The 26776-nt window shown below is 31.4% G+C and overlaps 1 protein-coding gene across 1 annotated transcript; it reads right to left on the minus strand.

The window, feature by feature from the left end:
• Nucleotides 1-4016: 4016 nt before the first annotated feature.
• Gr28b (Gustatory receptor 28b) lies at nt 4017-26569 on the minus strand. Its single transcript, XM_075295040.1, has 4 exons — nt 25889-26569; nt 5282-5683; nt 5058-5216; nt 4017-4232 (listed from the first exon to the last, which is right to left on the minus strand). Exons 1-4 carry the CDS (start codon nt 26567-26569, stop codon nt 4107-4109), a joined length of 1368 nt encoding a protein of 455 aa, XP_075151155.1. The 3' UTR covers nt 4017-4106.
• Nucleotides 26570-26776: the final 207 nt, after the last annotated feature.

Below are 26776 nucleotides of genomic sequence, written 5' to 3' on the forward strand. Positions count from 1 at the left end.
ATATAAATAGATCAGTAGAAATTTCGTTTATTGAAATATACCATTTTTAAAGTCGAATCGAAAAATATGGTATTAGATAATATCACCAAAATTTCTTTAATCAAAATCTTAATTGCATTTGGGAAAATATACAAATAAAAAAGTGATTGATTTCATACATTTTTTAATCGAAATAAAAATAAACCACAAAAATAAATTTAGTCAATTAAATTTTCTTCTCATCCTCATGTGTCCACTATGTTAACTAACTATAAAAAGTTTCAACATCATACCGGTTAACAGCTGACAAATGAGTAAATTGTCAAAAGTTCGAATTTATTGGGCACTTCTATCATAATTTATGGTTAATATTGTATGTAGCCTGTGACTAAAGTTTTAAAAATTTCCAATCCAAAAAGGGCAAAAAGCTTTGTTCGGTCTAAATTGGTATAAGTCATTTTTATCACTATTTTGAATTCGTACATACTAAAAAAATCTACAATAAACATGATTTTAAGACCGAAAAAAGTGAATTTATATCTTATACGGTTTTTGGGAAATTCCAGAAAAAAACTTTGAACTTGTTTCCTGTAAAATTCAATTTTTAGACTTATCGTTTGGGAATTTTTGATATGAATTTTGGGAATGGCAATATTTTTATTTTTTCTTCAAAACTCAAAAAATCATAATGATGTCATAATTACTTCAAAGGTTATAAAGTTAAAATTCATATTTTTAATTCCCAAAAAAAAATTGTCAAAAAAATAGTTCTATAACTAGTTTCCTCAGAATAAATAGAAAAGGAAAAACAGAAATTAAAATATTATGAATTTTCTTTCAAGTGAAATTCAAAAAAATTATACAACGAAAAAACAAATTTTCCATGCCTACTGGCCAAAAACAATTTTTTCTGATTCAATCAATGGATCAATTGATCCAATTAATTTTTTAATGGAGATGTATTCAGTCACAGAATTAATAGCATCAATTTAAAAATTAAGTGATACTGTTAATTTTTGTTTGATTTTTGTTTCAATTAAAAAATTTTGTTGAATCAATTCAATTGAATTTTTTTTAAAACTCAATTAAAATTTTAATTGGAAAAATTTTCGAGAATTTTTTTTCTGTGTGCAATGCAAAAATTAAAAATTCAAAATATGAAATTTAAAATTAAAAATTCAAAATAAAAAATAAAAAACTATGGCAACTATATATGAAAAATAAATTTTTCTTCAGTGAATTTTATTTTAAATTTTTAATTGAATATTTTTTCAAAATTCAATTAAAATTTTAATTGGAAAAATTTTCGAGAATATTTTTCTGTGTACAAAGTAAAAATGAAAAATTCAAAATATGAAATTTAAAATTAAAAATAAAAAACTATGGCAACTATACTAGAAAAATAAATTTTTCTTCAGTGAATTTTATTTTAAATTTTTAATTGAATATTTTTTCAAAATTCAATTAAAATTTTAATAGGAAAAATTTTCGAGAATATTTTTCTGTGTACAATGTAAAAAAAAATATATGAAATTTAAAATTAAAAATAAAAAAACTATGACAACTATATTTGAAAAATAAATTTCTCTTAAGTAACTACGAGTCATCATATTCTTTGCACCCCCCCCCCCCAAAAAAAAAAAAAAAAAAACTAAAAAAAACTCACGTCAAAACTTTCTGGTCGACCATGAACTATGAATTCGATGTAAAATTGTTGTTCTAAAGTTTGTTGGTGATAATTATGTTTTTTGTATGGGAGTATATCACACTAATGGAAAATAGTTACAAAGTAGATCCTAGTATATACTTGTACGGTTACGGATTTGTAGGCCATTGAAAAAACCTTGATAATATTTACGAAATTTGTCTTTAAAATTTAAAATTGATCAATGCAAATTTAATCAAAATCGAATGACAATTAACGACACAAAATGCACCACAAAAAATGTTTTGACCAATACCCTTTTTTGACCAAACTTCCGTTAAACCCCTCAGGGTACACCAAATCGGGTCAAGATCTCTCAAAATCTTATCGCTGTATATAGGAAGTCTTTAGACAATCCTCAGAACAGCACTGCAACTTTCCATTCAGGCGTGCAATCCTATTCTGAAATATTGCAATATTTCATTCCGAAATCCCCAGATTTTCGGGACGAGATTTATTCCGAATCCCGGTATTTTTTTATTTTGAATCCTGGAATTTTTCGGAATCCCCAAAAAAAAATCGAAATTTGTTATAATTCTGTTTTTTAGGATTTTTATTAATAATTTTTTATCAATAATTTTATTTTTTAATATTGGCCCAATTTGGCTAATTGCATTGTCGTAATGAATTACGTATAAACAAGCCTTAGACCAATGGCAACTACTGTCTGCTATATTTTTATATCCTGCGCCACACTGTGGAACAGGGTATTATAAGTTAGTACATATGTTTGTCTTTGGCAAAAATGCTTAGGGTCTTTGGCAAAAATGCTCAGGGTGGGCTCCTGAGTCGATATAGCCATGTCCGTCTGTCCGTAAACACATTTTTGTAATCAAAGTCTAGGTCGCAGTTTTAGTCCAATCGACTTAAAATTTGGCACAAGTATGTGGCTCACAATAGAACTCTATTGATTTTGGAAGAAATCGGTTCAGATTTAGATATAGCCCCCATATATATATTTCGCCCGATATGGACTTATATGGCCCCAGAAGCAAGAGTTTTACCCTAATTTGCTTAAAATTTTGCACAAGAAGAACAATTAGTACTATAGTCAAGTGTGCCAAATTTTATTGAAATCGGTTCAGATTTAGATATAGCTCCCATATATATCTTTCGCCCGATATGGACTAATACGGTCCCAGAAGCCAGAGCTTTACCCCAATTTAGTTGAAACTTTGCACTAGGAGTACAATTAGTAGTATACTCAAGTGTGCCAAATTTTATTGAAATCGGTTCAGATTTAGATATAGCTCCCATATATATCGTTCGCCCGATTTACACTCATATGACCACAGTGGCCAATCTTTTACTCCGATTTAATTGAAATTTTGCACAGGGAGTAGAATTAGCATTGTAGCTAAACGTGCCAAATTTAGTTGAAATCGGTTCAGATTTAGATATAGCTCCCATATATAGCTTTCGCCCGATTTACACTCATATGACCACAGAGGCCAATTTTTTGTTCCGATTTAGGTGAAATTTTGAACAGGGCGTAGAATTAGCATTGTAGCTATGCGTGCCAAATTTGGTTGAAATAGTTTCAGATATAGATATAGGTCCCATATACAGCTTTCGCCCGATTTACACTCATATGACCGCAGAGGCCAATTTTTTGCTCCGATTTAGTTGAAATTTTGCATAGGAAGTAGTATTAGCATTGTAGCTATGCGTGCCAAATTTGGTTGAAATCGGTTCAGATTTAGATATAGCTCCCATATATATGTTTTTCTGATTTCGACAAAAGTGGTCAAAATACCAAAATTTTCTTTGTAAAATCGCCACTGCTTAGTCGAAAAGTTGTAAAAATGACTCTAATTTCCCTAAACTTCTAATACATATATATCGAGCGATAAATCATAAATAAACTTTTGCAAAGTTTCCTTAAAATTGCTTCAGATTTAAATGTTTCCCATAATTTTTTTACTAACATTGTGTTCCACCCTAGTGCATTAGCCGACTTAAATTTTGAGTCTATAAATTTTGTAGAAGTCTGTCAAATTCTGTCCAAATCGAGTGATATTTAATTGTATGTATTTGGGACAAACCTTTTTTTATAGCCTCCAACACATTTGACGGATGTGATATGGTATCGAAAATTTAGATCTACAAAGTGGTGCAGTGTATAATATAGTCGGCCCCGCCCGACTTTAGACTTTCCTTACTTGTTTTTATTTGCTTTTAAAGAAAAACTCTTAGCTTTGAAAGAAACCTTCGTTCATCTAAATTTTCTTTCTAACATAAAAGAAAAAACCTTCCTTTTAATACAGGCGTTTCTAAAATAGATTTTAGTATATATTGTTTTTTGATATACGATACTTATAAGAAAATCTCATGCGTAACATATATTCTTACGATTATTCGTTTATTATAGATTAAAAGGACAACATTTAACACTTAAAAAATATTTGACAATTTTTCTCGATTAATTATTTGTTATATTTGCAATATCCGTAGAGTTAATAACATTGCAAGCACTTTGGACATCAGGCGGACTACTGGATGTGAATTGTAGCAGGATAATCAGATAGGTTGTTAGAGCTCCACTTATCTAAAAGAAATGAAAATATAAGAAGGAAATAAATATTACTGTTAAATTAATAGTTCTCAATTATATTAAGTTCAAAGGAAAATCTTATATTGAACATTTAAATTTAACATGAATCTCCTTAACATGTATCTCCTTAACAACACACAAGTACTTTAACATACATAGCAAAAAATTGTTTATTTTTTCTTAAATCAAGAAATTAATTCGTCCAGTGAATTTTAATTGCAATGTCTTCTATCACAATAATGATAAAAAATATAGTGTTGTCTTCCATCACGAAATCAATTGATCCAATTAACTTTTAATTAAAATTGCTTCAATCACAGAAAATATTGCATCGATCACCAATGCCAATTAAAAATTAATTCATACACACAAATTTTTTTTTCTGATTCAATCTCGAAATTAATTGATCCAATTAATTTTTTAATTGAAATGTCTTCAATCACAGAAATGATGGTATCAATTAAAAAATTAATTGACGGTCAATTAAAAATTAATTGATACTATTAATTTGTGTGATTTGTTTGTTTCAATTAAAAATTTTGTTGAATCGATTAAATTTTTAAGTGAATATTTTTTAAAACTTAATTAAAATTTTAAATGGAAAAATTTTCGTGAAGATTTTTTCTGCGTACAATATCTTAAGCATTAATTTTTGTTTTTATTATTCGATGAATCAATTAAATTTTTAATAAGATAATTTTTTAAATAAAAATAATTTTTCCATTTCATTTGTAAGACAATGAATGAAGAAAGTTTTCATTTTATAAAATTGTGCTACTAGTAAACTAAAAAATATTTGTAATTAAAAAATTAGAATACCGTAAAATATAATGTCCGATCAATATTGAAAAGTCCAGCTGCCGTAAAGCTTATCTTAAGATGCAATAATTGCATGGAAAATTGTTGCAATTTCTCTTTGACTTCCGGTTGCTTGGCCCGATTCAATAGGGCATGAACAATACCCCCAGTTTTTTCGCTCTAAAAATGAAAACAAGAATATATAATTATCATAGTCGATTAAATTATTCGATTAGAAAATATACCTTTTTAATAGCACGATTACTGCCCTCCACAATGGATATGATTGCAATCAAATACAATATCATTTGACATGAAAAGAATGTTACAAATTCCACAGTTTTGAATTTACTTTCTCTCTTCGATTTGCCCAATAGAGTCTCGAGCACATAGTAAGCATCAAAGACTATGATCAAAAAAGCTATAGAAATAATGGTCAACAATTGATAGGTGAAATATTTATTCGCAGTAGAAGCAGCTTCACAGATGAGTTGATGAATTTCCATGGATTCTTGTATAATTTCCGAAGGATTTTTCGAGACAATTGTGTACATGGAAAATGAGTCCAAACATTGTAGAGATCGTTGTTTTTGTGTTATAGTCTTAATACTACGTGTATCCCATTGATGATAGAGATTTTTGAGAACCTGCAAAAAATTATGAATAATTTAATCATTTTCAATAAACTGAATTTTAAATTAGATAAGAAAATCAAGATTTACATTTAAATTTAAAAGGTTATACAAATAGAATGTCTATCGGTTTTACCGTTTAGACACTTTAGTGGCAAGTTTGCCCTTCAAGCATTGACACTTTTTACATTTTTGTGCCACCTTTTTGTCATGTTATCGCACTTCTTAACTAATTTAACATATTTTGCGAATTTTGATCCCAAATCCTGTCACGATTATGGATGTGATGGGTACTTTATCAAATAAGTTTACACAACCAATACTGTATTTGTGATCACTTTTCCTTTCTTATACCATAAAGTTTTCACATACCGCCTAAAACTAGGCAATGAAAGTTGTCTATAGCAGGTAAATCTTTTTAATAATTTGTTATGATTTTTAATACAGTCTAACGCTTGTCTGAAACTTTTGACCTGACATATTTTAAAAAATTTGTAATTTTACTAGAATGTATTTAACATTTTTTCGACATAATAATAATTTCACAGCAAAAAAGAGCTTCCACAAAAGTAGTTTGGATCCCCAATCTGTGATCCGGAAGTAGTGCGTACTTGGATCATCTCCAATGAATTTTACATGGGCTTGTCATAGGACGGAAGTACTCCCTTTTTTGATCCTTTGCATTGCTTTAGAAGTTGTGCCCTGGAAGTTAATTTGAATGAAGAAATTTTTTATTTTCCTATTACCTAATTTTTTACAATTTGAAAAACTTTTTCGCTCCGACCAGGGGTTGAACCTGGGTTTGATGGCACCATAACAGAACGTCTTAGCACACTCAGCCACAAACGCCATTGAACATAAAGCGTCGAAAGGCCAATTCAAATTCTAATTACTTCTCGAGATGTTCTTTATTAGTATGAACGAAAAAATAAGAAACGCAGGTTCAAATCTCAGCAGCGGCCAATTTTTTATCAAGTTTTATACCCTCCACCATAGGATGGGGGTATATTAACTTTGTCATTCCGTTTGTAACACATCGAAATATTGCTCTAAGACCCCATAAAGTATATATATTCTGGGTCGTGGTGAAATTCTGAGTCGATCTGAGCATGTCCGTACGTCCGTCCGCCTGTTGAAATCACGCTAACTTCCGAACGAAACAAGCTATCGACTTGAAACTTGGCATAAGTAGTTGTTATTGATGTATGTCGGATGGTATTGCAAATGGGCCATATCGGTCCACATTTACGTATAGCCCCCATATAAACGGACCCCCAAATTTGGCTTGTGATTGCTCTAAACGAAACAAATTTCATCCGATCCAGCTGAAATTTGGTACATGGTGTAAGTATATGGTCTCTAACAACCATGCAAAAATTGGTCCATATCGGTCCACTTTTACGTATAGCCCCCATATAAACGGACCCCCAAATTTGGCTTGCGATTGCTCTAAGAGAAGCAAATTTCATCCGATCCGGCTGAAATTTGGTACATGGTGTTAGTATATGGTCTCTAACAACCATGCAAGAATTGGTCCACATCAGTCCATAATTATATATAGCCCCCATATAAATCGATTTCCAGATTTGTCCTCCGGAGCCTCTTGGAGGAGCAAAATTCATCCGATCCGGTTGAAATTTGCAACGTGGTGTTAGTATAAGGCCGCTAATAACCAAAATTGGTCCATATCGGTCTGTAGTTATATATAGCCGATCCCCAATCACACAAAAATTGGTCCATATCGGTTCATAATCATGGTTGCCACTCGAGCCAAAAATAATCTAACAAAATTTTATTTTTATAGAAAACATTGTCAAAATATTATTTCTATAGAAAATTTTGTCAAAATTAAATTTCTATAAAAAAATTTTGACAAAATTTTATTTCTATAGAAAATTTTGTCAAAATTTTATTTCTATAGAAATTTTTTTCAAATTTTATTTCTATAGAAAATATTGTCAAAATTTTACTTCTATAGAAAATGTTATCAAAATTTTTTTTTGTCAAAATTTTATTTCTATAGAAACTTTAAACTTAATTATATACGTATTTAATCGGCCTTTTTTAGGTTAATATATACCACGTATGGACTATGTGGTATATATTACAGTGTTAGGAAGTTTTAAGATACCTTGCCATCGGCTTTAGTAGAAGTTTCTACGCAATCCATGGTGGAGGGCATAGACGTAGGAAGGCCTCTGGGGAGGGGGCTTAGAAAAATTTTAGCCCCCCCAAGAATTTTAAAACCTATTTACGATTTTACATTTTTATAAAAATTAAACAAGTATATACTCGTACAACGCACAAAGTTCCACTAAAGACTTTCATGCACAATCGAATTACTTGGGTTGTGGTAGAAGTCTGATATTTATGCAATAAAGCTGTGGTTGAACTTATAAAATAATAATAAAAAAAAGTAATTGATATTAAACTATTCTTTCATAAATTAATATCTTAATAATGCTGCAAAAAAGTGTCGCCCAAAAAGAAGTGAAAATGTTCTTTTTGGTTCTGGAAGTGGTACAAAATTGGCGGAGAAACGATGAATGTAATATGAACTTGTCATAGAACGAACGAACCGTTGCAATGAATTTGCATCACTTCTTAAGGTGTGATCCGAATTCAGTGTTTTGAATGTGAATTAAAAATTTTGTGATATTTTCCCAAATAAATAATTTTTATACTTTTTTATGATTTTTAATGAATTCTAACGCTTGTTTGAAACGTTTTTTTTTCAAATATTATCGATTTTTCTATAATGGATTTAGCATTTTTGTGGCAAAATTTGAATAATTTGTACCATTTTATTTATTCTTACTCTTTTTTTAAACGATTTGAAAAAAGAAAACAAAAAATTACGTATTAAAATATAAAAAAATGAAGTAAAAAAACTTCCTGTGTAGTTAAAATAGTTAACTTCTTTGTGAAGACATTTTTGGAAGTGCTTTTAAAGTTGTGCCTTTAGAACAACTCCCGATTTTTTGCTGAGAAAAGATTTTTTGCTGCAACTAACTGGAGCAATTTCCACCAATTTCCCGTAGGGTACTTTTAGTTGCTTTATTATAAATTGATTGTCGAGTTATTTTAATGCCTATTTCTTTATTCAATTTTATGAAATAAAACATTAGTTGAACCTATAAGTTCAGTCTATAAAGTTTTATCTAGGGGGGCTATAGACCCCCCCCCCTCCCTAGGAAAATTGTCTAGCTACGCTAATGGTGGAGGGTACATAAGCTTCGGCCTGGCCGAACTTACGGCCGTATATACTTGTTTTTCTTATGTTATGCATCGTTTTTATTTTTTATTTTCGGCAAATATTTTCGTATAAATATATTTTTTTTCTATTAAAAATCAACAAAACAATTAAAAATTCTCGTAATTTCCCAGCAAAAAAATTTGGAAGTTCTTCCAAAGGTACAACTTTAAAAGCACTTCCAGAAGATGCACCCCCAATGATGTTCTTTATTTTAACTACCCAGGAAGTTCTTTTAATTCAATTTTTTATATCTTGTTTTTTTCATACCTTTAATGGGTAATTGTAACTTTTTTTGTTTCAAAAAGGTTAAAAACAGAGTAAGAATTCATAAAATGGTACAAATCATTTAAATTTTGTCGACAAAAATGTTAAATCCAATCTGAAAAAATTCCAATTTCCGACAATCGTTAGAATGCATTAAAAATTATAAAAAAATTATAAAATTTACAAAATATCACAGAATTTTTTAATTTATATCCAAAACATTGAATTCGGATCACACCTAAAGAAGTGATGCAAATTCAGTGCAACGGCTGTTGAAATGGAGGACTTCCGTCCTATGACAAGCCCATGTTAAATTCATCGCTTCTGCGTCAATTTTGCACCACTTCCGGATCCAAAAAGAATATTTTCATTACCTTTTTGGCGACGCTTGTTTTGTTGGGTAACTATAGGCCGATATGGACCATTTGTTGCATGGCTGTTAGCGGCCATGTACTAGTGCAATGTACCAAAATTTCAACCGAATGGGATGAGTTTTGCTCCTCCAAGAGGCTCTGGAGGACAAATCTGGGGATCGGTTTATATGGCGGCTATATATAATTATGAACCGATATGGACCAATTTTTGCATAGTTATTGGAGACCATATACTAAAATCACGTTCAGCCGGATCGTCTGAAATTTGCTTCTCTTAGATGCTCCGCAAGCCAAATCTGGGGATCGGTTTATATGGGGGCTATATATAATTATGGACCGATTTGGACCAATTTTTGCATGGTTGTGAGAGACCATATACTAACACCATGTACCAAATTTCAACCGGATCGGATGAATTTTGCTTCTCCAAGAGGCTCCGCAAATCAAATCTGAGCGTCGGTTTATACGTAAAAGTGGAAAATGGGTCATTTTCAATATCATCCGACCTACATCAACAACAACTACTTGTGCCAAGTTTCAAGTCAATAGCTTGTTTCGTTCGGAAGTTAGCATGATTTCAACAGACGGATGGACGGACGGACATGCTTAGATTGACTCAGAATTTCACCACGACCCAGAATATATATACTTTATGGGATCTTAGAGCAATATTTCGATGTGTTACAAACAGAATGACAAAGTTAATGTACCCCCATCCTATGGTGAAGGGTATAAAAATAATTGATTTTAGTTAAAATTTAATTGATTTTTTTAAAATTGATTTTAGTTAAATTTTTTTTAATTTCAGTTTTTTAATGAAATGCTGAAAACCGAAAAGGTTTTATACATATGGAATACATTCTATTAAATTCGAAATTCAAACAAAATAATTAAAATATTTGCTAAAATTACTAAATGTTTCTTAAACTAAGGGCGTTTTCGTTTCGCACAAAATATGTTGCCCTGGTGTTACACTACTTTTTCCCTCATTGTATTTTCGCTCAAATAATAGTGTCATTTCAAAGTTATTGTTAATTGATAATATTGTGAGGGATACAGGATCCAAAATCTATGACAGTGTGCTTTATATTTGGCAATCAATTTCGAGAATGTTGCACCTTTTTTCCCAATCGAAATCGCCATAAGTTACTAATTTCCCGAAGTTAGTAATTTTTCTTAAATTCGTAATAAAAGCTTTACTTGTTAAATTAATTGGTGTGATTGATCTTATATTTGATTATAAAGCCCATTGAATAAATATTTTTTTTAATTTTCTATGTGTACGAATTAGGGAAATCATATGAAAATCTATGAAAGTGTGTAAATATAATTTATATAAATAGATTTATTTCGTTATCCATCGTTCTTAACTCCACTAGATTCTGTCAACTTTACATACCTCATTTACAGCATCTATGTATTGAGTAGTTTTCATCATTATAGCTCGCAATAATATTACCACACAGCTTACAATCAAATGCGGTGAATAAAAGGATATCGATGCTGTTACAGATACAGGATCAAGATTTTGTTTTCGAGAAAATACAACCAATGTTCCATACAAAATAAAGGCACTATTAGCACAAATCATTGTCAAAATTGTTAAGTTTATCCAAAGAGCAATTTTCCTTTGGTCAAAAGAAATTCCCATACGTGCAAGTTTTAATTCCAATTTTTCATATTGCTTCAATATTTTAATCAAATACTTTCTTTGTGAGATTCCAAGACACAGGACTATGCAGAAGCCTATTATGCCATTAAACTTTTGCATATTATCAGCAAATCTGGATACATCTCCCTGATAGAAATGGGCCAATAGGGATTGATAATGACTTTTCTGATAGAAAAATAACAGAAAATAAAAAATCATATGGCAAGAAGCTAAGCAATATCCAAGAAGAGTAGGTCTTAAATGACGTTTGGGCATTGAACGAAATTCCAAAGGAGCAACACCGTTTATCAATGTCCACAAGAATAAAATTCGATAGCAGGCATAAATATCGTTTGGCTTATGTAAATCAATTAGAAATTCACGTAGACAGCGAGGCATTAACGACCGAAGACACATAGTGAACACTGCACTCTTGTTTTTATTTTAACTAAAACTAAGTGATGGTTTGACTATGACTAAACCACGTATGTAGTCTTTTTGATATTATCAACATATTTTATAATAATAAGATTTGAAAGGAATGATAATAACTGTCAATTTGTAAGAGCATGAAGCAATATTCATTACCCTTAATGAATTAATTTCTTTATATTAAACATTGTTATTCGTGCTAGGTTTTGTACACAGACAAAAAAATACGCTTTAGAACTGAATAACCGGTTACCCAGTTACTTCCGCAAGTAGACCAAACAATTTTTTGTTATTTCCTACTCTAAGAGTTTAGCAGACTCAATTACTTACCCGATTCAATAAATCCAGATGCTGTCCATAACGCATAACAAATGAAATATTCAAAACCACCACACATAATATGAATATATGTGGTACAAAAAAGGCTCCCACAGCTTGAAAGGAAGGCCATATTTGATTGTGGAACAATATCCACATACTACTGGTCATGTAACTGCAACAAACGGACATCATCAACAGCAACTTGGTATGACGAAAATTCATAATGTAACGATAATTGAATTCAACACCCAAGTTAAGAAATCTCTCATCGACCAATGCCAACATCTTATACATGGCCTTGATATCGCGACTTTTACGAAGGCTCATACCGAAGAGAATTAACATACCAGAGAGACCAACAAATTTTTGCAAAATGTCACCAATTTTGGAAATTTCCGTTTTGAAAAAGAAACCCACAATTGATTCTTGCAGCATGAAAGAGTGAAGAAAACAATAGGCAAAGAAGCCACCCTGGAGTAAAGTGATGACAAAACCCAAACGGGAGATGTAAATACGACGATTTCCATATGGTCCATCGATTCGTAAAGGGGTCAAGCCAAATATAAAGGTAATCCAAAGTAAAGTCTTTTCGGCTGCATATGTGTCTTGCGGATGTAAAAAGTCCCGTACTTCCATTGCTAACAATGGAAATTCAAGTATGTACTGATAAATCCTCCTAAAGAATTAACTTGATTATTGGTGAATTTGAAGCTTTTTATACTTCCTGTACAATATTTGATACAATTTTTGACATTTTCACTTTATTTCTAATTGACAAGAAAATTTGTCAGAAAATATCACTGATGATTGATTCGTTTAAATGTAATTGAGGTTTTGCTTTCAAATTCGCTGACCAGTTAGAGGATGTCCATAGTAGAATTTTTCATGGTACTCTACATTACTACACTTATAGAAAAAGTTTCGTTATATCAACGAAATTTGTCATTAAAATTGAGCCAACGAAACAAATTCGTTAATATAACGAACTTGTTCATTATTGTGATGAATTTTATGTTAAACAATGAAACGTTTCGTATTATTAACGAAAGTTTTCATTGTCCTAATGAAAATTTTCCATTTTATCAATGAAAAACTTTCGTTGGCTCAATTTCAATTAAATTTTCTTTGTGTGTATATACAGTTTGGCTGATATGTATTGCATCCATAATCAGATTGTTATCAGTGACAGTTCATTTTATTGTTTACAAGCATACAAAAGTATTTTGATCTTTTGCTTTCAGAATTAAAGTTACTTGTTATCGAATTCAAGCGGGGTATTGTACACTGAAAAAAAATGTAGTCGTGAGGCCAAAGATTTCATGTCCTTAAAATACGAATGCAAATTTTGCTTAGAGTAGAAGACCCATTTCTCTAATATAAAGTTTTTTTCCTTGTCCAAAAGTCGATAAACTTTTCAATGAAGTCGTGTTGTCCTTATAATTAAGTTATTTGACTAAAAAATGGGTATCATAACATGAAAGAAACATTTTTGGGCTAAGGTCAACTTGACTTTAATAATTCAGAAAAATTAATGAAAATGTCTTTAAATTTGTTGTCTATTTGCATCTTGACTACCAAGAAAACAAGTATATACGGCCGTAAGTTCGGCCAGGCCGAATCTTATGTACCCTCTACCATGGATTGCGTATAAACTTCTACGAAAGACTGTCATCCACAATCGAAATACTTGTGTTGTGGTATCTTAAAACTTCTTAACATCGTTTTCTAAATTGTGAGTTAGTCCATACGTGGTATATATTAGACAAAAAAATAATTACGAATCGATATGGACTTTTTGCACGGTACGTAGAGAGCCAGAATTGAAATATGGGGGTCGCTTATATGGGGGCTATATACAATTATGAACTTGATATGGACCAATTTTTGTGTGATTGGAAATCGATTTATCTGATGGATATATATAACTATAGACCGTTATGGACCTAGTTACGCACGGCTGTTAACGACCATATACTAGCACAATGTACCAAATTTCAACTCACTCGGATGAAATTTGCTCCTCCAAGAGGTTCCAAAACCAAATCTTGGGATTATTGATTATGGACTGATATGGACAACTTTTGGCATGGTTGTTAAATATCATATACGATCACCACGTAGCAAATCAAGCAGATCGGATGAATTTTGCTTCTCCAAAAGGCACCGGAGGTCAAATCTGGGGATCGGTTTATATGGGAGCTATATATAATTATGGGCTGATAGGAACCAATTCCTGCATGGTTGATGGATACCATATACTAACATCACGTATCAAATTTCAACCGAAACGTATGAATTTTGCTCTTCCAAGGGGCACCGGAGGTCAAATCTGGGGATCGGTTTATATGGGGCCTATATATAATTATGGACCGATTTCGACCAATTTTTGCATGGGAGTTTGAGGCCATATATTAACACCACGTACCAAATTTCAACTGAATCAGATGAATTTTGGTCTTCCAAGAGGCTCCGGAGGTCAAATCTGGTGATCGGTTTATATGGGGGCTATATATAATTATGGACCGATGTGGACCAATTCTTGCATGGTTGTTAGAGACCATATACTAACACCATGTACCAAATTTCAGCCGGATCGGATGAAGTGCATATTACAGCGTATTGAAATCCAAAGATTTGGCCTAGAAATCAGTCTGTTAGTAATGTAGGAAAATTGGACAAGTTTTGGACAAATACCAAAACACTACACATTCTTTGCACAGTCACAAGAAAATTAATTAATGCATTGAATATCCCTCAAACGATTAATTCTTTTTTTATGTATTGATGAACTTAATAATTTTTCTCATTTAATATCAGCGGTGCTTATATTTCAACTTCATTAATAATGAGTAATTATATAGAATGTAGTAGTTTACAAACCTTTATGGGTGATTTCTGTGTGCTGTTGTCTATTTTATATATTAACACAACATTACCAAGTAAACTATACACTATCAACAATTTTATTAAAATGTGGTAATTACAGTGATTTTATAAATTACTCATGGTATTTATTTGTAATATACCATATATACATTTTATAAATTACTCACACTATTAATAACAGTAATATAATGTCTATCAAACAAGACACATTTTTCCAAATAAAAGCTGTGTTTTTGCAGGATAAATGTACACCCAAAAAAATTTTTTTTCTGGTTCAATCACGAAATTAATTGATCCAATTAATTTTTTAATTGAAATGTCTTCAATCACAGAAATTATAGTATCATTTAAAAAATTAATTGAAGGTCAATTAAAAAATTAATTGATCCAATTAAAAAATTAATTGATACTATTAATTTTTGTTATTGATATAGGTTTCAATTAAAAAATTTGTTGAATCAATTAAATTTTTAATTGAATATTTTTTAAAATTCAATTAAAATTTTAATTGGAAAAATTTTCGTGAAAATTTTTTCTGTGTAATCTCTGAAATTACGCTAAGAGCTTATTTGCCAATTTTTTAATACACACAAAAAAATTTTTTTCTGATTCAATCACGAAATTAATTGATCCAATTAATTTTTTAATTGAAATGTCTTCAATCACGAAAATGATAGTATCAATTAATTGGGCATAGACAAAATTCTTGATTAAAAAATTAATTGATTTCATTGCCAAATTTCAATTAATTTTTTAATTGATTCAATTAAAAATTTAATTGATGTTGATTGCAAAACTCAATTAATTTATTAATAAAAAAAAGGTAACTATTTTCAATTACATTCTGAATTGGCTTAAATTTTTTATTTGGATTAACAATTGATTGTTTGAAAAAAATTTTAATTAAAAATTTAAAAAAAATGTTCATCATCATCATAAACTGACTTAGTCTTCCGAATTTGATTAAAATTTAATTGTATCAATTAACTTTTTAATTAAAAATTTTAAAATGTTCAATCATTGACTTAATTAACTTAATGTTTCTATCTTGATTAAAAAGTTAATTGTACCAATTAATTTATTAATTGAAAAAAATTTCAACTTCAATTAACTTTTTAATTGGAAATATTTTGGTGATATTTTTTTCTGTGTACTTTCAATTAGTGAAAATGAATTGGTGAAGGGAATGAAATTATTCCTTATTTTTGTTGGGAGTCGACTAAAGAAATAACCATGAATCTTAGAAGGTATAAGAGCCACCGTGGTGCAATGGTTAGCATGCCCGCCTTGCACACACAAGGTCGTGGGTTCGATTCCTGCTTCGACCGAACACCAAAAAGTTTTTCAGCGGTGGATTATCCCACCTCAGTAATGCTGGTAACATTTCTGAGGGTTTCAAAGCTTCTCTAAGTGGTCTCACTGCAATGTGTAACGCCGTTCGGACTCGGCTATAAAAAGGAGGTCCCTTGTCATTGAGCTTAACATGGAATCGGGCAGCACTCAGTGATAAGGGAGAAGTTCACCAATGTGGTATCACAATGGACTGAATAGTCTAAGTGAGCCTGATACATCGGGCTGCCACCTAACCTAACCTAGAATGTATAAAACGTTTTGGAATTGCATAGGTGTTGTGGAACTGCCAAAAGAAAGTTCTTTCATACACTGAAAAAAACATTGTCGAGAGGCCAAAGATTTCATGTCCTTAAAATACGAATGCAAATTTTGCTTAGCATAGAGGACGCATTTCTCTAATATAAAGTTTTTTTCCTTGTGCAAAAGTCGATAAACTTTTCAATGAAGTCGTGATTTGACTCAAAAATGGGTATCATAACATGTAAGAAAAGTTTTTTTGGGCTAAGGTTAACTTGAATTTAATAATTCAGAAAAATTCGTTAAAATTAATGAAATTGTCTTTAAATTTGTTGTCTTTTTGCATCTTGACTACAAAGCAAAGAATGGTTCAAAAATAGGACATGCTTTTCAATACTTTATTTTGAAGACGTTTTTACTTGAAATGTATCATAATTTCTTCTGGAAGTCGAGTCTGAATTTCGAAAATAAAGTTGACGCTAACTCGTTTTTAAAGGACTTTGATAGCATATGAAGAAAAAAAGCTGAAAAAAATTAAAATTTGCTTCCTAGAATCAAGTATACAAAACCCAAATTAAAAAGAGAATTGTGTCTTAAAAGTATCCTTACTTGAATGCTCCGTTTCTTTGGCTCGGAATCAATACCAAAATTGTAAAAGTAAAGACAAAATCTTTGGATTTTGTTCTAGGACGCATAGATAAGGAGAAATGGCTAAAATAAGTTTTTCATATAAAATTTTGGATTTTTCGAGGATTTTGATGATAGGGGGGACGCATAGTTAAGGATATATGGCCACAAAAAGTTTTTCGTATAAACATTTTGGGTTTTCGGAAATTTCGAATTTTTGGCGGTGGCCTTGGATTAACGTCCTTTTGACACTAGGAGGCATATTTAAGGAGATATTACCAAAATTATAAAAATGTTAATTTTTCGAAGATTTTCATAGGAATTTGGATTTTTGGGGATGGTCATGAATTAACGTTCTTTTCGCTCTAGGACGCATAATAAGTTTTCCATATTAGGCCATAATAAGTTTTCCATATATTTTTTTTTTTGTTTTTTTGGGATGGTCACAATTGAACGTCCTTTTCGCTAGAACGCATATTTGAGGAGATGGCCAAAACAAGTTTTTCATATAAAACTTTTTAATGTGCAGCCGAGTGGAAAGGGTTGTGAAAAGTACTTCATTTCGTTTACTCGATGGGTGTCAATCCATCGACTTTTCTCATTGGGCACTTCTAGAGAAGATGATTGCCCGTGAATGGACCAAATACCGCAAGATATAATTTGTACATCTTGACCGACTCAGGGCAGAGTCAATGCTAAAGGTGGTCATATTGAGAAACATTTTTATAAATTCTAAAATTTAGAACGCTTTTGTGCAGTTTTAACATTTGAATCAATAAACAAAATGTTCACCAAAAAGTAAGGTAGTTCGAATGGGTAATACTTCGTGACAGCCTCCTTGCTAAGGTTAGAATTTCTTTAAATTACGGCTATGGTCCGTACGCCCATGTTTTCATGTAATGTAATAGATTTTTGAACAAATTTTCCATACTTCATTACTTAAAACTCAGCCTAAAAGTATACATATATTTAAATTGCATTTTAGGAAAATATTTAGTTCGTTCCCAATGGGTTAATAACGAAGCGTGCTCACCTCTTCTGAATTGACAAATAGTGGCTGTTTGTTTACCTCAAAAAAAACTTGTAACAACTCTTTGTTTTTGGAATTTATCAGCGTAAGGCTGATTCAGATTCGGTTGGGCCGAAAAAAATCTGCATATGTGTGCTGCTCCCATACGGGGTGGTTGATATATAATTCATTACAGTAAAGCTCTATATATTTTTCAACAGAAAAATTTTAGAATCAGCTTGGATTTGTACGAATTGTTTATCTTTGGCACAAATTTTGGCCTTCAAATGGCCCAGAAAGCCAGCACATCCTGCACGAAAGTGTCACTGCGGTATTTTGGCCCACTTCCGAGGAAGCGCCGTCTTGAGATAATCGAATCTTTTGTAGTTTTTAGCATCAACCTTACACCATTGGGCGTTAGAAATTAATCGAGGAACCTCCGTTTTAAGCCCTTCTTTGTCGCATAGGGCTCCAATAATGTCTTGAGGACATTTTTCCGATAATATTCTGCATTTAATTTCACCCCACTGTCGATGAATACCAGCAGGGAGCGACCATCCGCTCTCACGTAAGTTCAGCTCACGAGCAAATTTTGTACTACTGCGACACCAGAGAACTGCAACCGGTGTTTTTTTCGTATTGCAATCTTACCCACAAAATGTCGGTGGCAGTGAGTAAGACACCAATTACCATGCGATCTTTTACATTGATACAAATGCGAGAATAAAAACCCCACTAGTATATAACAATGTTCGTATGCAGTGTCTTAAACCAATCTTAAACCAATCGACATCGTAACAACGCTCGGTAAACAAAAAACTAGTGTGACACTTAAGTGTGATTGCACTCAACAACAACAATTACCAGCAGTTGGCTTAGCTCAAGAGAATTGAGGGAGTACCAAATAAGAGAATACGAAACTGCTGAGATATGGGTAACCAATTGGTGTGATTGCTTTACTACGGTGTTTTCGAGAGACCAACACTCATACTAACAAACACCGACGATCGTCCATTGCATTGGATATTGGTGGTTGACATTTTTTTTTACCAATTGGTGTTTTAAGATTACAAATATTGGTGTTTACTAAATACACTGGTCGGTTGCGGTAGATCGCAACCATTCTCTGTGCGACACTATGCAAACCTGTCAGTATCACCGAGCAACAAAGGATTTATTCGCATGTAAATGCTGAAAGGCTTAAACGATGGTCACTAGTGGTTTCCAGCCAAATATAAAGCAATCAAAGTATCACACTGGAATTCTATCAGGAACAACTTTATTTCTGAAGACAATATCACAAGGCTTTTCTATGTTCGTAAACAAATGATTTGTCACTGGAATAAATCTGTCAGCTTCCAGACGAGCGGTTTTGAAATGATAGCAACCTGAATAAGTCTCACTGTATATGTAGCATCCCCTTTTAAATCCATACCTCAATTACTACCCAGCAAAAAAATTTGGAAGTTCTTCCAAAGGCACAACTTTAAAATCACTTCCAGAAGATGTACTCCCGATGATGTTCTTTATTTTAACTACACAGGAAGTTCTTTTCATTCAATTTTTTAAAACATGCTAATTGGTTAAAAACAGTTTAAGAATTCATAAAATGGTACACATTTTTAAACTTTGTGGGAAAAAATGTTAAATCCAATATTTGAGGTTAAACGTTTCAGACAAGCGTTAAAATACATTAAAAATTATAAAAAATTATAAAAATTATTTATTTGAAAAAATATCACAGAATTTTTTAATTTGCATCCAAAACATTGAATTCGGATCACACCTAAAGAAGTGATGCAAATTCAGTGCACCGGCTGTTGAAATGGAGGACATCCGTCCTATGACAATCCCATGTTAAATTCATCGCTTCTGCGTCAATTTTGCACCACATCCGGATCCAAAAAGAACATTTTCATTACTTTTTTGGCGACGCTTTTTTTACTGGGTAATAATCACATTTTTATGGAGAGCTGGTGTAGATTATCACTTCGACAGCCCCACCTGACTACACTCACTTCTCTTTTCTTTTATGCGAACTTACCTTATGTAGCATATTATAACGCATCTCCAACATTTTAGTAAAAATCGAAAACATCGATACAGCAAATAAGACCACAGTATGTTGCAAAATAAAAGTCACATGCAGAGCTATAGAGGGGGCCTCATTTATCCTTCGCAATAGTCATAAACTACCAATGGTATAGAATAGATCCGCCGTCAATATTGAGATGATATAAACATAGCTGAAACGCAAAACTTTGCTATACATTATTTTAATACCCATGCCATGAAGCTGTGTATCCATTTCTTGCGTTGTGGTCAAACTGCGTTGGACATAATTTTTCGGAATGATAGCTGTTAAGTAAATCACCGTAACACCTATGAAACTACAAACGATTTGCATATAATCTCCAAATCGGGAAATGCCACTGCGAAAAAAATAACCAGCAACTGTTTCGAAATTATTCAACATTGTCACAATATAGCAAATCGTATAGATGGTAATGTGGACGGCGACATTGATATAGCCCCAAGCTGAATGTTTTAGAACTTTTCGACCATTGGTATCACTCTTTATGTAGAATGGTATTAGACCATGCCAATAGACCAGAAAGAATAGAGGCTGTAAACATTCGTAGAGCTGTTTGGCCGAAAAAAGACGACGCAAACGACTGCGTATTGGATGTTCCAATTCTATAGTCCCTTGGCGTTCTTCGTCCATTTCGTTTGAAATACAAATGACAACTGACCATATAGCTTGGTCATGAATTACCATATGTCCTTTAGCGAGAACAAACGAAAGGACAGAAGACCTCCATCATATTGACACTACATTAATAGAACCTGTTGCATTTGCTGTGTGTTATCTCCTATTGGCCATAAATAATGACCTGAGAACTTTCACTGTGGGGTCATTAATTTTTTTTTATTTTATATACACCAACAATAATAAAAACAATACCCTGGATAAATATTTAATAAGCGCTAGTGAGTGGTTATTGTAGTATTTTATAACCACTCCATAATATTTTATGCAAACATTTGTTGACAAATTGTTTAAAAGAACGTAGCTACATTCGGCCATCATTCCTTTTGTCTATACACTTGACTCCTGCCTTGTGTGGTGTTTTTTATGATGGAGTGTGAAATAATTAACAGTTTGTATTTGATTAATCATTATATTATTATAGCTCTCTGTTTAATTCAAGTGGTGTCACATGAGACTCAATTTATATGAATTTTTGTCTAATATTATTCTAATATTATTGTCACTAAGGTTAATTTGGCTAATCTATTTGTTTACAAAAGGTTAGTTATACAGTTTTTTTTTTCAACGTTGAGTCTCAATTAAATTTATTATAAATGATTTTATTAAAGAACGTATACACCTAGACCTCGCTTTGCGTCGCAGATACGTTCCAAAAAACACGACGCAAAGTGAATTATGAGTTTCTGCGGCAAACCATGCAAAGATTGGAGACAGATAACAACGCAACTTCGAAAATCTAACGACGCAAAGTGAAAACTACACCGAAAAAAAGTGCACTGTTTTATAGGAAGAATGAACTACCTCGCACGAAAATTGAACTAAATTTTGCTCCACATATTGAGATTTCCACAAAGCGTTGTTAAAACCACGAAATTTTAATGCCCTGTTGTACTTTTTAACTGCAGTTCACGAAATTACATCCTCTCATAGAAGAAAAAATTAACTAAAAGTAAAGAAGAAAATCATTGGCGCAAAATCATGACCATTTTAACCGCACAGTAGTTCATTCTTACTATTTTTGGGAATCATACGAAAATCTTATTTTGCTTTAGTTCATATTGGACTTATGTGTACGGCCATTGAACTTTATACTCACGTTTAGTTCATAACATTTTTAAGACATACTTAAAAAAAGTAAGATTTCATTAAGCTGTGGAAAATTTCGATAAAAAAAAAGAAAATTTAACTACTAGCAAATAATTTTTTTTTGTCCAATAAAAATAAATTAAATTTACAGTTAGTTTAACTACGGAAATTTTATTCTGTGTAGTACTAATTCAGCAGCGATGCAACTTGGAAACAACGCAAAGAGAGGCCTAGGTGTATATGTTAGATTTTTTGAGGGAATTTACAGCCAATTTCTCCTATCCGAAACGAATACTTTCGTTTACTTTTCTTTAGAAATTCAGCAGCTAGGGCCCAAGTCATATTTAGGAAGGTAGTTTCAAGCTACCAGGTGATTACAATTCATTTGAGCAGAACTTTGATTGTCGGTATTTCTTTAATGTTATAGGCGTAGGTTAAGGGCTTTTATGGGTTTGTCGTCTCCCCTACCTAGTACCATACAGAATTTCTTCAAACTATGATTATATATCACTGAATTAAATATTCTGGTTTCTTCGCATTTACAAGAATTTATTTTTTTTTTCTCTTTGAGGTATCTTTACTATGAGCACACATTGTAGCTTTTACCCCTTATGAAAATGTTGTTAGCAATTGTAACATATATAAATAAAAATTCAAAATAAAATTATTTTATACCAAAATTTTTAAAATATTCAATTTGATTTAAATTTAAATATGACAGAAAAGCATCAATTTAAATGGTCCTTATACTTGATGGTAAGAATTACTTTAATTATTCTTGCAAACTGTAACACATTTCCTCATATTTCAGAGCATACATCGACGATAAATTTCCAGATTTTTTCTATTTTAAACACTTTGATCAACAAGTGGAAAAATTAAGTCAATTTGACTGACAACCAAAGTTTCAATATGGTGACTGGCAAAACTACCTTAACATATTAAATATGCCTTGCTAGGACCATTAAAGGTATGCACGTAAGTAAATTTTGTCACACACACCAGTGTTGCCAGTATTGGGAATTTTTCTCCAAATTGGGGATATTTTTTCGTGAATGGGGACGAAATTTCTGAGTTGGGGACTTGGGGATTTGGTGGGGAATTTCCATAAATTTGAGGATTTTTGTAGGGATTTTTTCGAGATATAACAAAATTTTATTTCTATAGAAAATTTGTCAAAAATCTATTTCTATAGAAAATTTTTCAAAATTCTATTTCTATAGAAAATTTTGTCAAAATTTTATTTCTATAGAAAATTTTGTCAAAATTTTATTTCTCAATCAATCAATGTCAAAATTTTATTTCTATAGAAAATTTTGTCAAAATTTTATTTCTATAGAAAATGTTGTCAAAATTATATTTCTATAGAAAATTTTGTCAAAATTTTATTTCTATAGACAATTTTGTCAAAATTTTATTTCTCAATCACTCAATGTCATAATTTTATTTCTATAGAAAATTTTATTTCTATAGAAACTTTTGTCTAAATTTTATTTCTATAGAAAATTTTGTCAAAATTTTATTTCTATAAATATTTTGTCAAAATTTTATTTCTATAGAACATTTTGTCAAAATTTTATTTCTATTGAAAATTTTGTCAAAATTTTATTTCTATAGAAAATTTTCTCAAAATTTTATTTCTATAGAAAATTTTGTCAATATTATAATTCTATAGAAATTTTTGTTAACATTAAATTTCTATAGAAAATTTTATCAAAATTTTATTTCTATAGAAAATTTTATCAAAATTTTATTTCTAGAGAAAATTTTGTCTAAATTATATTTCTATAGAAAATTTTGTCAAAATTTTATTTCTATTGAAAATTTTGTCAAAATTTTATTTCTATAGAAAATTTTCTCAAAATTTTATTTCTATAGAAAATTTTCTCAAAATTTTATTTCTATAGGAAATTTTGTCAAAATTATATTTCTATAGAAATTTTTGTCAAAATTAAATTTCTATAGAAAATTTTGTCAAAATTTTATTTCAATAGAAACTTTTATTTCTCAACCAAAAATTCTACCCATCTACGAAAAAATAAAAAAATCTACAATTTCTGGTACAATTCTACCAACTGTGGCAACTTGCCTACCACCCAATTTTACTACTTGAATATTTAAAAGTACATTTTCGCGTATAAATACAAGGTGGCCGAAGGTGGAAGACGATCACCAGTCTCTAGGTGTTGTGGTTCGAAATCTTTATCTTATTGCAGCTTGCTGGATTTTTGGGGACGAAAGCATCATAATTTGGGGACAAGAGCTAGAAAAATACTGGCAACACTGACGCACACTCACGAAATGAAAATCCCCTGCAAACATTTTCTATCGAAAGTGTATCGAAGTAGTTTTGCCTTGGAAATTAAATCTTTCACAGGCGATACGATCTAATTATCGAGTTTGAATCCCCGTTCGGGAGGAAATGTCCCACTACGCACTCGGGGAAACGGACCGGTGACTAAAAAAGTAAAAAAATGGATAGATATTAAAAAAAATAATAAAATGATGATTGCCCAGACCGAACGAAATTTTTTTCAAAATTCTTTTTTTCTATAAAAAATTTTTTTCTAATTTTATTTCTATAGAAAAACTTTATTTCTATAGGAAATTTTGTCAAAATTTTATTTCTATAGAAAATTTTGTCAAAATTTTATTTCTATAGGAAATTTTGTCAAAATTTTATTTCTGTAGAAAATTTTGTCAAAATTTTATTTCTATAGCAAATTTTGTCAAAATTATATTTCTATAGAAATTTTTTGCAATATTTTATTTCTATAGAAAATTTTTTCAAAATATTGTTTCTATAGAAAATTTTGTCAAAACTTTATTTCTGTAGAAAATTTTGTCAAAATTTTATTTCTACAGAAAATTTTAATTTGAGTGAGTCATGCTCTCGCACGATATTTGATTGGTTAATCATTGGCTAAATTTGAGAATAAGAGACAGAATAGAAAACACAATTTTTTAAATAAAAATTTAAGATGAATCAATTTAATTAGTCATGGGGTTCATTTTTGTCACTTCGCGGTGCTGGTTAATTGGATAAATCCTTTATTAAATGTAGGTATAAAATAGGTTTGTCTCTGTAGTCACCATATGTGAAGAATACCATGGATGTGGAATCAGCATAATAGTTTTCTTCATTTGCGGACGTTTTGTTCGTACTTTCGCCTTTTAGACGGTCCCATAACGCACTGGGATAGTCGCTCTGTGAGGTTCTTCCAAGGTCGTCAAAGAATTCAAACCTCGCGTGTTTTACCCGCTAATAGTATGTTCGAAGAATATGGTTTCTCCAGGCATAACAGGTTTCCGTGGGGGCCCTCATCTTACCGGCTTATAGGTCATTTTTTCGCCTTCTTAAGAGCATGATCCTCTATGACATCTTACTTTTTCGACAGTTCGTGGTTCTCTAATGTGTTCCAATCGGTGGTCTACCAATACAAAAAGTAGATTATTTTATCATCAATGTTGACCGTTTTGAGGACTCCTAACAAAGCTTATCAAAAACCGAGGTGGTACTACGTTCAAACTTTGATTTTATTCCGCGAAATACCGTAAAGAGAATTTAATCCCTAACCGATAGCAAACCCGAGTCTGATCAGCTATACTAAATATATCGATACCATTGCATAAGGCGGGGAGCCTGAGTCTTGTCGGACCACCATTGCACTCAAACAACTTGGAACTTAACAAAGATAAAAACATAATCAATACAAGAGATGTCAGAATAGTTGAGATATAGTACACATTTCCAACCAATCTATTGATGAGCGAAAAATGCCATAGACTGACGCAAATCTCTCAATGAATTGACTTAGAAGTTCTATATTCATTCAATATTCTTATTTACTTTTACTTTTGAATTTTCAATGAAACATGATTACTGAAATCACCAACAATTTTATTTTATAGTAAAAAAAATATATTAAAACAACCACCCCTTTTGCTTACCTGCTGCATCATTGTAAAACGCATTTCGAGCATTTTCGTAAAACATGAAAATATGATAGTCGAATACAAAACAATTGTATGCTGAATAACAAAAGTGATATGGAGCCAAGGAGACGGTGTCTCATCTCCTGTCCTCAGAACAAAAACACTGCCAACGGTATAGCATATATTTGCCACAATCATCGAAGCCAAGAAACAATAATTATGACGTAAAACTTTCGTGTAGAGGACTTTAATACCCAATTCTCTTAGTCGTTCATCCATCATCTGAATTATACCCAAACTATGCTGGACATATTGTTTAGGTATAATCGCCGATAAGTAAATAACAGTAACTCCAAGGAAACCACTGATGACTTGCATAAAATCGCCAAAATAAGAAATACCCGTTCGAAAAAAATAACCGGCTACCGTTTCACAATCATTCATCAAAGTCAGAATATAACACGCACCGTATACCAAAATATGAACACCGACATTTATATAGCCCCAAAAGGATTCCTTTAATTCCTTACGGCCATGACCATCACTGGCTATATAGAATGGACACAGACCATGCCAGTACAATAGAAACATAAGAGGTTGAAGGCATTCGTACATTTGATTAGCGGTAAAGATACGACGCCAACGAAGACGTAAAGGATTCTCTAACGGTAGCCTTTCGGGAATGGCAACGTCCATATCGTTTGAAATACGAAAAACAACTGTCTATCTGAAATGGAATGTGGAAATTGCATGTCTGTATCTGGATTGCAAAAGGAGCAATTTGAAACTATGGTGGACACAGTCACCATCATTATACAATTAATTGAATGGATCTCTTACATTTAGTCTTTCATGTCATGTGCCGGTGTTGACTGGATGTCCTATGTTAGTGATAAGTGATGT

The sequence above is a fragment of the Haematobia irritans genome, chromosome 2 (assembly GCF_050003625.1).
Source record: "Haematobia irritans isolate KBUSLIRL chromosome 2, ASM5000362v1, whole genome shotgun sequence".
NCBI classification, from domain to species: domain Eukaryota; kingdom Metazoa; phylum Arthropoda; class Insecta; order Diptera; family Muscidae; genus Haematobia; species Haematobia irritans.

What these genes read in the sequence shown, in the direction of transcription:
- Gr28b (XM_075295040.1), bottom strand. Translation starts at nt 26,569, where the DNA reads ATGGACGTTGCCATTCCCGAAAGGCTACCGTTAGAGAATCCTTTACGT. An exon ending in GTTTTACAATGATGCAGCAG is followed by an intron (nt 5,684 to 25,888) that starts GTAAGCAAAAGG and finishes AATTTTTTGCAG; the next exon opens with GTTCTCAAAAATCTCTATCA. An exon ending in GTAATCGTGCTATTAAAAAG is followed by an intron (nt 5,217 to 5,281) that starts GTATATTTTCTA and finishes TTTCATTTTTAG; the next exon opens with AGCGAAAAAACTGGGGGTAT.